Below are 16,055 nucleotides of genomic sequence, written 5' to 3' on the forward strand. Positions count from 1 at the left end.
AGATGTGGGCTGGGACTCCTCCCCAGCTGGCCAGGGGCTGGGGTGGGGGGCGTCTGTGCCCCTCTTTTCCTGGTGCCTGATGCCCCAGTGGGCTTTACAGGACGAGTGTCACCCCCAGGCCAGGCCAAGTCCAGCCCAGGCCCCTCCACCTTCCTTTCCTTCAGAGGGACACCTGGTTGTCCCCAGCCACCCCATCCTGAGGATCACAAGATCTAAAGGAGGCGCCCAGTCCTCAGGAACACTCTCAGGTGGGCACAGCTCTGGTCAGCCATCTGTCCAGCCCCGTGGCCGTTGCCTGCAGTGTTCTGTCTGGTGAGCAGCACCATTCGTGCACACACACACACACGCACCAGGCTCCACCAGGCACCCTGACCATGTGCTTTCTCCCCATCCATTTAGTGTATGTTTCTTACCCACACCCCACTCAGATGACTTCACAGCCCAGTGTGAAAAGCTCTGGTCCAGACGGCCCGGGTGCTCACAGACACCACGGGACACTGCTGACCAAAAAGTGAAGCGCAGCATGTGCTGCGCGCGTGACGCCGACTCACTGCCACCCCCACGGAGGCCGCTGCCCTGCTCCCAGCCTTGGCCCCACTGTGCTGCGGTGGCAGCAAGCCCTAGGGCTGGGCAGCCACTGCGTCCCACCCACACACCAGACCAGGTGCCTGCAGTGTCCTTCCTGGGGACGTGGCCCACATTGCTGCTCTGCTCCTGCCCTGTTCCCTGTAGAACAGACCGCAGTTCTTTCCAGACACTCAGGAGGCCCCAGCCCGCACCTGCTCTTGCCCCCAAATGTGCTGGGATTGCTGGCCGTGGGAGCTGCTGCTTGGCTTTCCTGTCTTCCTGCCCCTCGGGGGCACTGTCGCGTGGCTGGGTTGGGGAGCAGGGATGCCCGAAGGCACTGGGAAGAGGTCTACTTGGTGGTCAGCCTGTGGCCCAGAGGGAACCTCCAGGACTCCAGTGATGGTCTTTGCCCCCTGGGCACACCTGGGCTTGGCACTCACAGAGCGTCTGGCTGGGAGTGGGCGGCTGGCTCAGGGGCCTCTCTGCAGGGGCTGCCCACTGCGGCCCATAAGCTGGAAGTGACCGGTACGCCTTCCTTTCTGTCTCACGCTAAGGTCTGAAGGGAAGCGAGGGTTTCCTGCTGTTCAGAAATCCCCTGGCCTGGCCTCGAACGCACACTGGGTGGCTGCAAGTTGGGGTCTGAAATGCTCCTGTCCTCAGGGCTGGGTGTATGCGTGCACACACGTGCATGTACGCATCAGTCTTGGGTGAGAGGTAGTGAGTGTTGGCCACAACTCAGGAGGTTAAAATGAAGCTACATGCTGAGTGCAGAGTGGCCCTTGTGTAAGCACTGCAGCCTTCCCCCAACTGCTCCCAACCTCGTCACTGGCCAAGTCAGCTTGTAGGCCGCCTGCCTGTGGGCTGGCTGGTCCCTGCAGTGGGACCGGGGGAGCTGAGGGGCTGGGGAGGGGCTGGGTGGGCCTGTGGTGGCAGGTAGCCCGGGCATGAAGCTGCCCGGGAGGAGCCAACGGAAGACAGAACCTCTCATCCCAGCCAGAAATAGAAGCAGATGAACACATGTGAGGAACGGGAGGCCAGCATGTTGCTTGGAGATGTGTAATATCTCCCCAGATGTCTTACATTATCACACACATTCACGCAGCCAAGGATGGTAGGGTTCCTGGTGGTGTCTCCAGGCAGCCAGGGAGGAGGGACCCTGCGTCCTCGGCTGAGCCAAAGTATGACTGAATTCTCCATCGTCAGCTTGCGTTCAGAGGACGGGTGAAGTGGACACAGAGGAGCGAGCGGGAGATGATTTATAAAAGAGATGGCTTTCGTCCCTGGTTCCAGAATGGCTTGAATCTGAATAACTCATGTGTGCAGGAACTTCGGGGGGGGGGGCGGGGGGGAGGGATTTTTTTTTTTTTTTTAAGCAGAAAGATAGGGAACTGAGAGCACGAAAATAGACTTGAGCCCCGTGCTTGCGCGTCGCTGGGCAGGATGGAGCTGCCGGCTGCTTGTGCACTTCCTTCTCCAGAAAGCGGATGATTTTAAAACAAAATATACAGCTGAGGCCTTGGAGAATCTCAGTGATAAGGCCAGGCCGGCCGAGTCCCTCCGTGCACCCGCACCCCGTGCTCTCTGGGTTGTTGAGCAGAGCGGGGGACTCCGTCGTCTTGTCTGCCTGGGAAGCCTCGTGTTCACTGTTAGGTGTCTGTAGCATCTGTGTGCTCTGGGGCTTCCTGGTTGTTTAAACAGTGCAATTTCTGTGTTTCTTTGAGATCCGTGCCCAGGGTGCTGCTGCGGGGCGCCTTCTGATGTGGCGGCCCCGGCATCTGTGTCCCCCACGCTCCTGTCTTACATCCATTCCTGCATGTTCTGAACAACAAGCCACAAACCATTTTCCTTTCTTGCCTCCGAGGAACCCGGATGAAAATGCTCTGCTCCCGGTGACACTGGCCCAGGGCCCCACGCAGCTCTGTCCCATGCCTGCCTGCACGCTGGCCCCGAGAGGACAAGCCTGCAGCACTGTGGCTGTCCCCATTTTAAAGGCGGGAACACTGAGGCTCTGAAGGCCAAGTGCTGGAGCCAGGACAGGAGAACCCATCTCTGTCTGGTCTCTCAGCTGATGACCCCCGACTCAGAGCCTCAGTAGTTAGAGGAAAGATGTACCCATCTTCCCAGCCAGCCCTGGGCAGGAGTCAATCTGCAGGGAGCGGCTGGCCCAAACCTGTTGCATCTGCAGCCTCCTGGGGAACAGGTGCCCGGCGTTTCTCTTCAGGGCCTCTCTGTTTTATCATCCCGGCTCCCACACCGGGCGTGGGCGGGTCACCTCAAGTGAGGCCCAGGGCCCCCTCGATCCTGTGACTTTGACCTAACCCACAGTTCCCCTGTATGCTGCTGGGGGCTGAGAGTCACCTGAGGTGTTATCTGGTGGTTTTTGCACTGTTGACACTGCTTGTGGTGTTTTGCAATTGGAAAAAGACGGGAGATTAAAGGGTGCCCAGCTAGGAACTTTGTATTCCAGCAAAATACCCGGGGATCCTGAGCTTTCAGTGTTTTCCTTTAAAAATCTGTTTTGGTGCTGCCTGTCACGCCACGTGGCCTGCCCCCTGCTCCACGAGCTGGGCTGGAGTCCCCCACTCTACCGTGGGGTAGGGGCCCCCAAAGACACAGGCAGCTTCTAGAACGTTCTTTGAGTGGCTGTGTTGACCTTTAGAATTTGGGTTTGGGTGAGAGGCCCTTGTAGGAGTGGAAGGCACGGCTCTGCCCCTGCACTCGCTCGGGTTCCCAGAATATGTGTGGCTGCAGACCGGCCCCCACGGGGAGCTGGCAGCCAGGCACCAAGCCGAGCGGGGCTCCAGCCCGTCACGCACGCCAGCCCCTCCATATCAGCTCCACCTGGCTCTGTGGTCCGCAGGATCTCAGGCCTGGGGCCAAACCATGTCCCTCAGCTTGGTCCCAACCCTGTGAAGGGTGAGGGGCTGGTGGGCGCCCACCCTGTGCTTTCCTTGAGCAGCCTGCCGAGTGCTCCGGTGGGACAAGACGGGGAGGGGCGCTCTGTCTGAGCACCCTACTCCTTCCATCCGGGCCCTAGTCAGCCTGGTGGCCCAGTGGGAGCCATGCCTGGATCCAGGAGCCCCTGTGTGTTCTGTCCCACTCCACTGTGGAGGGGGCGAGGGTCCTGAGGCCTGAGGGCCCTGTGTGCACAGTCTGGCAGCAAGGGTGTGGGAGCGCGGCTTAGCCTACTCCTGACCCTGTCACGGGATGTCCAGAGGGCAGGTCATCGCGGCCTGTCCTCCTGACTCAGCGGCCGGCCATCTGTCCCAGCACCGACCTGCCACGACTGGCTTATGCCGCCAGCTCCAGGCCTCGTCCATCCTCTGTCTCCACTCCTTCCCTCCGGGCCTGCTGGTCCCGCTCTGCCCCTGGGAACGCTGGGGCTCTGGCCAGCCCAAGGGTGGTGTGCGGCTGACCAGGCCCCTGGAAAACCCTGCTGGACGCGGCGGCTCTCCCTCTGTCAGGCCCTGCAGAGCACATCTGTCCATCCCAGCAGGGAGAGGGACACTCTGCTCTGGCCAGAGCTGAAGCAGACCTATTGCTGGGTTTTCAGAGACACTGGGCCTGCGAGAGGCAGGCGGTGTGTCTCAGCCCATGTTCCTTGTCAGACAAGTGCTTCCATCCTAAGGGCCCTGTCCAGGCCCACGTACTTTGCCTCTGGGCTGCAGCCATGCCCTGTGCTGGGAGCAGGGCAGTCCTGGGAGGGTCTGTTGGATGCTCACGTGGAGGCCAGGTGGTGGAGGGTCCTGGGGACACCTCTCTCCCTCCCTCATTCTCCAAGTGAGTCTCCACTGCCGAGCATCCAGTGGCCTGGGCAGCAGAGGTGCTGGAGGGCGGGGTGTGCCCAGGGTCTTCCTGCTCTGGGATCAGAGGTCTCCCGGGACGGGCAGGGTTCCTTTGCTGCTCGTGCACCGTGAGAAGACATTGGGGTAGGAGGCCCCCAGCTGCTGCCCAAACTAGTCATAGCGTGAGACGGCTCGGGCTCAGCCCCCTGATTTGCCCTTGAGCGCTGGGTGGGAGGAAAGCGATGGGCAGGGGTGTTCCCGAGCACCCCACTGGCCTCATGCCGCCTTCTCCCCACAGCCTATTTGACATGGGCGGCGAGTATTACTGCTTCTCTTCTGACATCACGTGCTCCTTTCCTGCCAATGGCAAGTTCACCGAAGACCAGAAGGCCATCTACGAGGCGGTGCTGCGGAGCTGCCGTGCCGTCATGAGCTCCATGAAGCCAGGTGAGGGCAGGGGGCCTGCGGGAGGGCCACCTGGCGTGGGGTTGGAGGCGGCGATGTGCCTGGCCCTGCTCTCTGATGTGGGGGCACCACAGAGAAGCAGGTCTAACATTTGACCATATGAGTCTATCTCCGCCTCGCATGAGCAGCCAGCAAGGCTCAGGTCGTGTCGGGGCCCCAGGGCCACTCCTGGAAAGGGGGCTGGCTGCCGCGCAGGGACAGAGCTGCGAGTCAGAGCTCGGCCCAGGTCGCCCCATGTGCCATCTGACCTCCACCTGCACATCCCCTGCCTGCCCTGGCCACTGGGGTGTCAGCACATTCCCTGCCGTGTCCCAGCGTGGAGTTCATGGCAGGCACGACTTGGCCAGTTCTGGACACTGGCACCTGGGTGAACGTGCGGTGCCCTCTTGCTCGGGGCCAGCAGCTGCACTGGGTCTGGCGGGCACCGAGTGTCCCTCCAGTATTCGGGGAAACAGGCAGAGGCTGTGGGGCCATGGGGGGCTTGGCCGTGACAGGCCTTGAAGACCTGACTCTGAGCTCATACTCAGTGAGTGGGACTGTGGCAGTTAGATTTGCATCCCTCTGAGAATTCATTTTAAAAAGGAAAGAGAGGAAGAGGTCCTGAGCCCGAGTGTGAAAGCCCCACTGGGCTTCCTGCAGGCCCAGCACCGGCGGCTCTGCATTTGCTCCACAGCCCGTGGCCCCACAGACAGTTGCTGGGGTGACTTACAGCCGAGTGCTGCTTTTGAGGGGCCCTCGGCAACTGTCTTCCGAGGAGGTGCATGTGAGCAGGATGGTCCCTGCCTGCCCTGGGTCCCTCCTCCCCCCTTGTTAGAAGCTGGGGAGCCAGGGAGGGGTGCTGGGGGACACCAGGCCCCACTCCACACCCTCACTTGTCCAACGAGAACAGAGCTTGGTGACCAGATGAGTCCCAGGACGAGCTCGGAAATGTCCCAAAAGGAAGACAAGGAAACCTAAACGTCAGCTTCTGTGGGGGACAATGTTGCCGGGACTTGCCTGGTTTCGCGGCTGCGTAAGCAAACGGCATCTGTGCTGATTGTCTGTCTGAAAAGCAGCAGTTTGTCCTCATTACTGCGGGGTAGCTCCCGGGGGACTGTCGTGTGAAGACAAGTGCAGGATGGGGCGGCCAGGGCCCTCTCCTGCGAGAGGAAGGAGGCAGTGAGAGGCAGATTCGCGTGCGCTTCAGTCCACGGAGGAGGTGCAGGACAGACCACTGGGCCAGCGGCTTGGGGAGAAGGAAGTGCTTGCTGTGACCTTTCCGTGCTCTGACCTTTACTGGTAAGCCGGCATGCACCCCATTGCCTGTAGACACAGCCTCTGTGAAGCCGCCACCCCAAGTGCTGGTCTCCTCTCTTCACACCCCAGGGATGAGCACATCAGTCATTTGTGTAAGCATTTCAGATGCAGTGAAAGGGTTTGCCTGGGCTGTTCGGCAAACCCAGTCCCTCCAGTCACCCTAGAGCACTGAGGTTCCCCTTAAACACCCAGGTCTCTTGCAGCCTCACCTCCCACTTCCCAGCACCCAGTGCACCTCCCTCTCCCTCCTTGTTCACCACCCACCCTGGTCACCTTGGCCTGGGGCTGCAGGGCCGCCCTCCTGAGCCCCGCCCCCAGGCTCCCACACGGGTGGTGCAGACCACGCACTGGGCTCTGGGGCCCTTCATGGTCTGTAGAAGCAGTTGTGTCTCAGTGTGCGTGAGCAACCCCTTTGTCATTCCACGTACAACCTGTGCGGTTGTGTGCAGCTGCCCCCACTTCTGGCTCTGCCCCTGGTGTCAGGGTTCTGGCTGCCTATGGGAAGTGCCTTGGCTCCGGGTGGGCCAGACCACAGGAGAGGATGCTGTGAGAGCCGAGGTGGCCGGGTGGGAGAAGGGCACCGGGAGCCGTGCTGGCTCCCGTGGCTCCTGTGGCCTGTGGTCAGGCACCTTTGCGGGCTCTGTATCCCTCAGTGGGGCAGGGGTTGGACTCTCCTCAGGCCTCTCCTTAAAGATGGCGAGGACCTTGGGGGTCGGCTGACAGAGGTGCGGGGACAGCGCGCCACCCAGACCACAGGTGCCCTCTGCGGCAGGAGGGCTGTCTCTGGGCGCTGTGTGGTCCCTCTGGCCTAGGAAGCCCTCCTGCTTGCTATGGGACAGCGGTGAGTTCCCGCCCACCCTGGCCTCATTTACTCCTGCGGGGCGCTCGGCCAGGGTGCGGGGGGAGGGACCACGAGGACACTGAGCAAGGCAGCCACGTTCGACTCAGCATCCAGGCGCCTGCAACTTGGGCACACACTATCCTGCCCTTCTGCAGAGAGAGGGTCCCCAGAGATCCTGGCAGCAGGCAGGGGTCTGAGGGGGGTGGGCTGGAGGCCCTCATCCCGGGGCCAGCTGAGCCTGCCAGGCAGCTCCCTGCAGCCCACAGGGCCTGCCTTGGGACCCCTGCCCTAAGCCTCCCCTCCTGCACCCCCCAGGGCCTGGCTCATATATCATCCCTGGAGGGCCATTGTCTTAGGATGAAGTGAGCTCTCTGTCTGGAAGTGACTCTGAGGATGCAGCTGAGGAGCTGGGGGAGGGGGGATCTTGGCTCAGGGCCTCCGAGCCCCCAGGCTGTCACACTCTGGGCAGGAGGCCCCAAGGCTGTGATGGATGCCGCTAAGGCTCTGGGAACCAGCCCCAGCAGAAGGCCCAGCAGGCTTCCAGCTCATCAGGGCAAGGTGTGGTCTGAGGGGGACCAGGTCGGCACAGAAGACCAGCTGGTGACCTGGGGCTGCGCTGCATACATACTGGGGGCTGGTCCCTCTGAATCAATAGGCAGGTGATGGGGCACAGACCTAGAGGTTACCCTGCCACCTGGGGTCTGAGTGCACAGAGGGGTGGGGTGGGTGCACATCCAAACCCTGGCCCACGAGGTGACAGCGCTGGCTGCAGGAGAGCCACGAAGACGGCTGGGGTTCATACACAGGCCACACGTGTACCTGGCATGGAGCAGGCACAGGTCCCGCCTCTCAGTGCTCAGAGGCTGTAACCAGGGCACAGCTCTGCCAGTGTGCACGGAGAGGGCAGTCTGGGAGGGCTTCCTGGAGAAAGCTTCAACAGGCCCACAGGAGGAATGAGAGTGAGTCTGGGAAGGAAGGACCTTGGAGGGTGGTCCCGGCTAAGGAAGCAGCAAGTGGAGGCAGCGCTCTCAGTGCTGTTGGCCCGGGAGTGGATGAGGTGAGGCTGGAGACGGGAGCTGGGCTGAGGGACTCAGGGCTCTGTCCTCGGGACACGGACTGGCCCCGTCTGACCTGTATTCTAAAGAAGTGGCCTTGGTGTCCAGGCCTTAGGCAGGGTGAGGGGATAGGGGGGGTGAGGCATTGCAAGGAATGGGAAGGAAGCAGGAGGGGTGGGGGGCTTCAGATTCAGGAGATGTTCGGGACGACAGGACAAGATTTGGTGTGTGCTGGAGGCAGATGGCATCTATCTCTGCAGTGTGACCCCCAATGTGGTGTCCCCAGTATGAGCAGGCTTGGGGGACCTCTGATGGCTTCTGGCCGGGCTGTGTGGGCTCCGAGGGGCCTGTGAGCTGCTGAGGCGCAGGGAGCCCGGGAGTCAGGGCATGGGCCTCGAACTGTGGGCTGGGCCTAGGCGGTGGGGACCCCCTCCATTTGTGCCCACCCCACCCCTACAGCAGCCTCCACACACTTCAGGGACCCTTGCCTTGGCCATGGGTGTCGTAACCACCATCCGGGCCAGACGCTGGGCCAAGTTGCTGGAGGTTTAGTCACTGTCACAACCCTAACCACACACAGGCAGAAACTCTCACTCCCGGCCAAGAGCGCAGTGTGCAAGGCCTTCCCGAGGGCCTGCAGGCGAGGAAGACTAGAGGCGCCGTGGGGACCGCCTGGGCCCACACGTCCGGCCCCACAAGGGGCCACGAGGACAGGAGAGGAGCCGAGCTGCCAGCACGAGCATGATTTATACCTGATCCCCCTCTGCCGAGGCCAGGCCCACTGTGGAAGCTGCCAGGTCCGAAGGCAGGCTGCTTCTGGGGGCTCTCTTTGGGCATTGGGAGAAGGCCCCGCCAAAGAGACGGCGCTGCACTGGGGTTGGGGCATCAGCTACCACACAGGATGCCCTTCAGCCCAGGGGCTGGCCTCCCAAGTGTGCAGAGCTGCTTCGGGGCCCTTTTAAGCTAGGAGCCTCTGGCGGAAGGAGAACAGGCGGTGCACTCTCCCCTGAACTGGCACTCACTCTGCCAGGCCCAGGGGCGGGGGGATAGGAGGGGGGGCATCGCTCTCCTGGAGGTCACAGGAGGAGCGGGAGGCAGCCCAGTCTAGGGGATTAGGAACAAGGAGAGAAATCACTGGGACAGCGAAGAGAGTGAGTGGGGAAGGACTCCAGGGCGGGGCTGACTTTTATGCCGAGTCCCCAAGGATGAGGAGTCTCAGGTCAGGCCCGGTCTGCAAAGGGCCTGAGGCAGAAAGACCTCAGTGTGCTTCTGGCACAGGGTGGCCTTGCCTGGGGAGCGGGTGGGGGAGGTGAGGTTGTCTGTCTTGGAGAAGAGCAGTGGTCCAAGGCTGAAGCAGACCCCGCTTGTGGCCCACGAGTGAACAGAAAGTGGACCCAGGGTCTGGCTGGACACAAGTGATGGGTGAATAGTGGCTTATGGCCGTTGGCGGGGAATGTGACCCAGTCCCCTGGAAGGTGCTTCTGCAGCCAGCTCTCCAGGCACCACGGGGCATGTTGACACAGGAGGCCTCGGAGGCTCACAGAGGCGAAGGTTTGCCCTGGTCACAGCAGAGCTGGCATCAGTGTCCCGGGTCTTCGTTTCAGGATGCCATCCATTAAGAAAAGGCTCCCACCCCGGCTCCAGCTGGGGTGCAGGCTGGGCTCTCCCTCCACGGAGAGAGTAGCCAGACTCCAGACCCCAGGACACCACCCCCACCTCGGTACCTTGCGGGCCAAGGTGTGTAGAACAGGGCTGGGCTCCAAGGAGGTGCTCTGTCTCTAGGGACAGGCCTCGGTGTCTTCCACCCTGGTCTCCCTGCACCTCGGGCCCTGGACTGGCCACTGCCGTGTGAACTAGCCAGGGTGCCACCCCACCCACCTGCTCAGAGCCTGGATCCTGGGGACCCAAGAGGTTGGACTAGCCCTGTGCCTACACCCACCCAAGACCCCACCTGTGGGGCCTCTATCTCTAGCAGGGGAGGGACCCCATCTGGGGGACTGGTGCCTAGCTCAAGTGTCTGAGAGGCGATGGCCTGTGTCCCATCTCCCTCTACCCCTCGAGCCATCGTCTGTCCTCTGAGGTTCAGAGTCCTGAGACCAGCCAGATCCTGGGGGCCCAGCCGTGGCTAGCAAGGGACCAGCGCAGCCCTCACAGTCCAGGATCCCAGTGCTGCCCTCCTACAGCGGAGATCCACAGTGATGGGTTGTGCAGAGAGCAGGATATGGCTGGGGAGGGAGGGGAGGGGCGCGGAAGAGGCGGGTCTTGGGAGCCAGGGTTGCCACATGGAAGGGGTTATATGGACCGGTGCTGACCACCTCTGTGGCCAGAGCACAGTATAGAGGTGCAGGCCCCCACCCTGTCCACCTGGCCCTGGGTGCCCTGGGGCCACGTGGCCTGCCCAAACAGCCCTTGTGAGGTGGGGCAAGGAGCTTCACTGGCCTAGGTCCCTATGTGGTGCTTGTGCTGCGTGCCTAGCGCCTTGAGCAAGGCTGAAGGTGGACTCCGTGGGGCCCATGGGCAGGGCTGAGCATGCCTCTCCAAAAGCCCCAGGCTGCGGCCCCCAAAGGCCCCTGGGGATCCAGGCAGGACTGAGCCACAGAGCCCTGGAGAGCCTGCTCACCCCGAAACTCAGTGCCTGGGAATGCTCTCCACAGTGACCTTTGCCCCAGAAATGTGGGGCAAAGATGAGTTTGATTAGCAGCCTGGGGCTTGGATGTTTGGGCTGCCACAGAGATGGTCACCCAGAGCTTGTAGCAGGCGGGGCCACAGACCCTGCCAGCCAGCCCGTGAGGCTGTGCGAGCTGTACCTTCACCCCAGAAACCTTTGTTCTCCTACAGTGGCTCCCAGAGAGATTCAGCCCCATGGAGGGGAGGGAGGAAGGGGCTGCAGAAGGGCCCCTCTCCCCAGCCATGTCTTCCTCTGGTCCCACAGCCTGAGGCTCATGAGCATGTTTGGGCCTGAGCCTTCCTGGGGTTCCCTGCAGCCCCTCTCCCCCACATCCACTGATGGGGACATTCAGCTCTCCTTCTGATGCCCAGTGATCTGGCTGAGATCCCATGGCCCCCAAAGCACACACTGGCCAGGGACAGGGACAGATAGCATGGCCTGGGAGCACACCTGTCTAGGCCCCTGGCCATGGGTGACAGAAGCCTGCCTCTGAGGACCCAGTGGAGAAGGTGGGGTTAAGTTCCAGAGCTGTGGCTGGGAAAGCCCTGCATGGAGGGCACCCAGCCTCATCACCCCTGCCCCTCACCTCAGGACATCCCGTCTCAGCCAGTGAGGGCTCTGTGTCCCCCAAATCTTGCCCTGGGGAGCCCTGGCCGGGCCACCAGTCTCCACAACTTACTGCAGCCTCCTTCTGAGCCGCAGGCGTTTGGTGGCCTGACATGCACCGCCTGGCTGACCGCATCCACCTGGAGGAGCTGGCCCGCATCGGCATCCTGAGTGGCAGCATCGATGCCATGGTCCAGGCCCACCTGGGAGCCGTGTTCATGCCTCATGGGCTCGGCCACTTCCTGGGCATTGATGTGCACGACGTGGGAGGCTACCCAGAGGTCAGTGTGCACATGTCGGCCCAAGTAGCCTGCCTGTGGGCTGTCGCTGAGCCTGAACTCCCCAGGGTGGGTTAGGGCTCTGGGAGACAGCTGCAGTGCAGTGAGTCAGGCAAGGCTCATGCCCCTCCTCCCCTTCCACCTATTGGTTGGTCCTGGTCCAGGCTGCTGCCACAGTGTCCGCACCCCCAAGGCCAAGGCGGGAGTTTCTGTGAGCATGCCTCCTCCAGTGGCCGCCTCACAGAGCCTGCCGGTGTCTGCACAGTGAGCCCTGGGCGGTGCACTGGGTGTGGTCAGTGTGCCATGCATGGGGTCCCCACAGGGCAGTGGGAGCCCCGAAGCTGTGTCTTAATGATGGGACTGGCACTGTACTCGTCATGTTCTCCTGCCTCTGGCTTCATTCAGACTGGGGTGATAGGGCTCCCCCAGCTGGTGGCTGGCCCTGGTTCCTCCTGAGCCCAGCTGAGCCCAGTGCTTCACAAGCCAGCAGCAGACCCCTGACCCTCCCTGGAGCACCCTCTGACCAATCAGGCCCCTGGGCGAGCATGTCCCTGTGGCCTCCTCCTCTCCTTGGCCAGCGGGGAGGCTTGTGCGGGCGTCCCCAGCTAGGCTTTCCCATCCACCTCCTACCGACTGATCCTCGAAAGGACCACCCAGAGGGCCCTCAGGAGGCCCTCCCCGGCAGGTGGCTGCAGCCTCTCGGGCCCCAGTGGGTGGGGGCGGACCCGGCCCTGCCGCCTGGCCGGGTGCCCAGGGCGCAGGGGCTGATTGTGCAACCAGTGCACGCCCTGGGGCCCACCAGCCAGTTAGCCAAGACTAGGCTTGGCCTGCTGGCTGCAGGGTATTTTGAAAGCACTAAGAACGACTTTGGGGGGGTGGGGGGTTAGGGGGGATTGCTCAAGAGAAGCATTATTATTCAATTATTTTTTCCTCAAGTGTAAACAGTTAAATTTGGAGAAACAAAATCAGTTTTAATTTCCTAATTTCTATCCATCACATTGTGTACAGGGAGCCAAGAGCAGGGCCTTCCAGACATTGTTAACTGAGGTTCGTTATTCATTAGTCGCCAAAGCACTTTTTTTCCACCAGAGAAAATTGGCAGCAAACTGTTTTCATCTTTTCCAGTAAGCAGCCCTTTGTGCTCAGCCTATTCTTCTGACAGATAAACATTGTGGAAAAAATATGGCTTTTCCTATAAAAGTCATTTGTTTTACTTCAGGCCTACAGACACATCTGGGTCTCCTCTGCTCGGAGCCCAGTAAAAGTTGAGGCCCTGTCAAGCCCTCTGTCTGGGTGTAACCCCGTGTGGGCCAGGCAAAGGCCAGCGCCCCCCACCCCCAACAAGGCTGGAGCCCCTGGGCCAGAGGGCCTGGAGGCTCGGCCTCTCCCTAGCGGGATCTGCTCTACACTCGGCCCAGCCTTGTCCTCCCAGCCCTGCTCTGGCCGGTCCTGTTGGCCCCGGGGCAGACTCCTGAGCAGGAATGCTCTGAAGGCAGCAGTTGGTGGCCTGTGCCCCCCAGGGATTCCTGCCATTCTTCCCTCTCCTCACCTGACATTTGGGGAAGGAAGCCTGCCTGAGTACAAGCTCGGGAGCGACTGAGGGGAGCTGGGACATGACGTTGTCGGGTCTCTGCCTCTGCCAGGCCCCTGGCTTTGGCAACCTTGGAGTGAAAAAGAGGACAGACACTTGGGGGTAGCATGAAGTTAAGGGACAGGAGTTGGGGAGCCCAGGGCAGGCACAGACTTCAGATGGAAGGAGCAGGGACCCCGACTCCTAGCTCTGACAAGCAGTTTCTGGGCAGGAGATACCCCCCAGTCACTTGGCACCGGGATTGCCATTCCAGACTGGACCCTTCTAGGTCCCCCACCCTCCTGCCTTACCCCCTCAACGCAAACAGTGTTGTGGGGCTGGGTACCCCACCAGACAGGCTTCTGTGCCCAGAGCATGACCCACGGGGGTCACGGTGCCTTGTGTCCCTTCCACACCTCCATCCCAGCATGGCTCACGCCAGGTCAGAGTGGCTGTGCACGCCAGTTTCTCTGTGTGCCCCTCTGTCCCCACCCTCATGGAATCATGGTCACAGCCTTCCCCGCTGTGCCCAGCCATGGAGGCTGAGCCAGCCTGTTTCTGGTTACCTTACATGAACCACTAATTGAAGTCTGATGTTCTTGGCCCCCAAACAGTCAGAAGTGACAGCTCCGTCTCCAGCAGCTGGGCTGCAGGGGATTGCTGCGAGCGGGGCTGGGCACGTTCACGGCTGACCAGAAAGCTTGCTTGCTGCCCACTCACTCCCAGGCCTTGCCTCAGGGACCTGGGGAAGATGGGGGAATTCTGCAAGTGTCCTAGGCACCACCTGCCCTCGCTGCCAGGCAGCCCTGTCAGCTACACCCGTGTGAGAAGACGGGCCCAGGCTGGGTCATGTCAGGGAGGGGATGCCTCTGCAGGGAGCAGCTGCCGCTGCTGCTCACTCCTCCTAAAGGGCTGGGAGCCATTGCCCAGGGCTGAGCTGGGTAGCCCCAAGTCTAGGCAAGAGCCAAGTACATGGAGTACGCGTGCATTTGTGCAAATACACGCCAGAGCTGGGGCTGGCAGGCCCGTCCTGATGGCAGCACCTGCCCCTCCCCCTGGAAGACCACAAGGAAAACCCACTTGGCCTGGGGGGCCAGGCCCAGCACTTCTGGGGCTGGTTTCCACTGAGCTGCCTGAAAGAAGGGATGCAGCCCAGGCTGCCTCACAGCCTCCTTAAGAGCTTTTTTGGCTTCACAGCTTTGGCTTCTGCTCTCCTGGTGCGGAGAAGGCCCAGGTGAGGGCCGCCGGACAGCCAGCCCTCTGGGCCGCTTGCCCTGTGTGTGCGCATGTGGTGTCCACAGGGCTCCCGCAGGCAGTTCTTCGGGTAACGGGCAGGGCCACTAAGATCTGGGGTGTGTGCAGAGAACAGGGTCTCCTCTGAAGTGCCTGTGCCCAGCCTGGGGGGCTGAGCTGCAGACCCCAGTCCCAAAGCCTCCCCTGCCGCTGCAGCCAGACCACAGGCTGGAGCCAGCCCTCACATAGGACGCCTGCATGGGCAGAGGGGAGCTTCGTTAGGGTGTCCCTCACCTGCCCTCTCACCGCAGGGCGTGGAGCGCATTGATGAGCCCGGCCTGCGGAGCCTGCGCACTGCAAGGCACCTGGAGCCAGGCATGGTGCTCACTGTGGAGCCGGGCATTTACTTCATCGACCACCTCCTGGATGAGGCCCTGGCTGACCCAGCCCGCGCCTGCTTCTTTAACCGCGAGGTCCTGCAGCGCTTCCGCGGGTTTGGTGGGGTGAGTACCAATCAATGGGCCCCGTGTCCTTGCTCCCAGAATACCCCCTGCTGCTGCCTGCCATCTTTGTCCCAGGACAGGAGCCCTAGTGAGAGGAGGGACAGTCTTGACTTCCCCACTTGAGAAGGGCCTGGCTTGCCCTTTCCTGTGGTCTGTCATGGGACAGGTGCCTCAGCCCTCAGCAGAAGAGACAAATTCTGCAAACCCCTGCCCACTCCAGGGGTTCCTATCCACCTGGCAGGGTGCAAGGGCAAGGACAGGGTGGGCAGGAGACATGAGCACATGCCCCAGGGGATGAGCCTTCCTCTCAGCTGTCACCCAAAGGCCTTTGAGGCCGGCCCCTTTGGTCAAGGCAGTATTGACCACTCCCCTGAAAGGGCTTCTCCCACTCAGTGACGGTCAGCCTGAGCTGGCAGGTCTGGCCCTCTAATGTTGAGAGTGAGGCCAGCTGAGAAACACTGAGTCCATCGGTCTGACCCAGGTCCGCATCGAGGAGGACGTCGCGGTGACTGACAGTGGCACAGAGCTGCTGACCTGTGTGCCCCGCACGGTGGAGGAAATCGAAGCATGCATGGCAGGCTGTGACAAGGCCTTTACTTCCTTCTCGGGCCCAAAGTAGAGCCAGCTGGGAGTGCCCAGGGGGCAGCCTGCTGACTGGCCGGCCAGCAGCGAGAGATGGAGCTGAGAAATCACATGCCAACACCGAAGTCTGATCACACCAAATAGTGCTGTGTCCCAGGAGGAACACTTTCATTAACTTTCTACAAGATTACACCCTAATCTGTTAATACTTTGTTTAAATGACAGTGGCTTTTAAAATGCTAATTACAAAAAAATCCTGTTCTTTACTAGCCACTAAATTGTGTCTTATTGTCATTTGTATTCTTATGCTCAGGAAAGACAGATTTCCAATGTTTTGTTTTGTTTTTCTCAAAAATCAATGCACAGAATGGAATTTGCAATTAAAGGTTTCCTAAGAATGGCCTCTTGTGCATGTGTCCTCTGTCCTTTAACCCTTTGCAGATGAGCCTGTTCACTGAGACCTGGTCACAGAGACCCCAGGCTCAGGCACACACGGGGCTGTCCCACACCACGCCATTGGTGAATCGGTGGCCTTTTTGATGTGGTTACTGCCTCACGGCTAGATTTCTGAAGTGGGGAGAATTATGGAGCACTTAAAACAGTTAT

At 61.1% G+C, this 16,055-nt stretch overlaps 1 protein-coding gene across 1 annotated transcript in view; it reads left to right on the plus strand.

The window, feature by feature from the left end:
- PEPD (peptidase D) overlaps positions 1–15,851 on the plus strand; it is a 115,975-nt gene extending 100,124 nt beyond the window's left edge. The window contains 4 exon segments of the mRNA XM_006095976.3: positions 4,651–4,799; positions 11,380–11,564; positions 14,676–14,867; positions 15,349–15,851. Coding sequence (XP_006096038.1) covers positions 4,651–4,799; positions 11,380–11,564; positions 14,676–14,867; positions 15,349–15,486 — 664 coding nt within the window. The 3' untranslated portion in view covers positions 15,487–15,851.
- The last annotated feature ends 204 nt before the right edge of the window (positions 15,852–16,055 follow it).

This window comes from Myotis lucifugus, unplaced genomic scaffold (genome assembly GCF_000147115.1).
Source record: "Myotis lucifugus unplaced genomic scaffold, Myoluc2.0 scaffold_164, whole genome shotgun sequence".
Lineage (NCBI taxonomy): Eukaryota > Metazoa > Chordata > Mammalia > Chiroptera > Vespertilionidae > Myotis > Myotis lucifugus.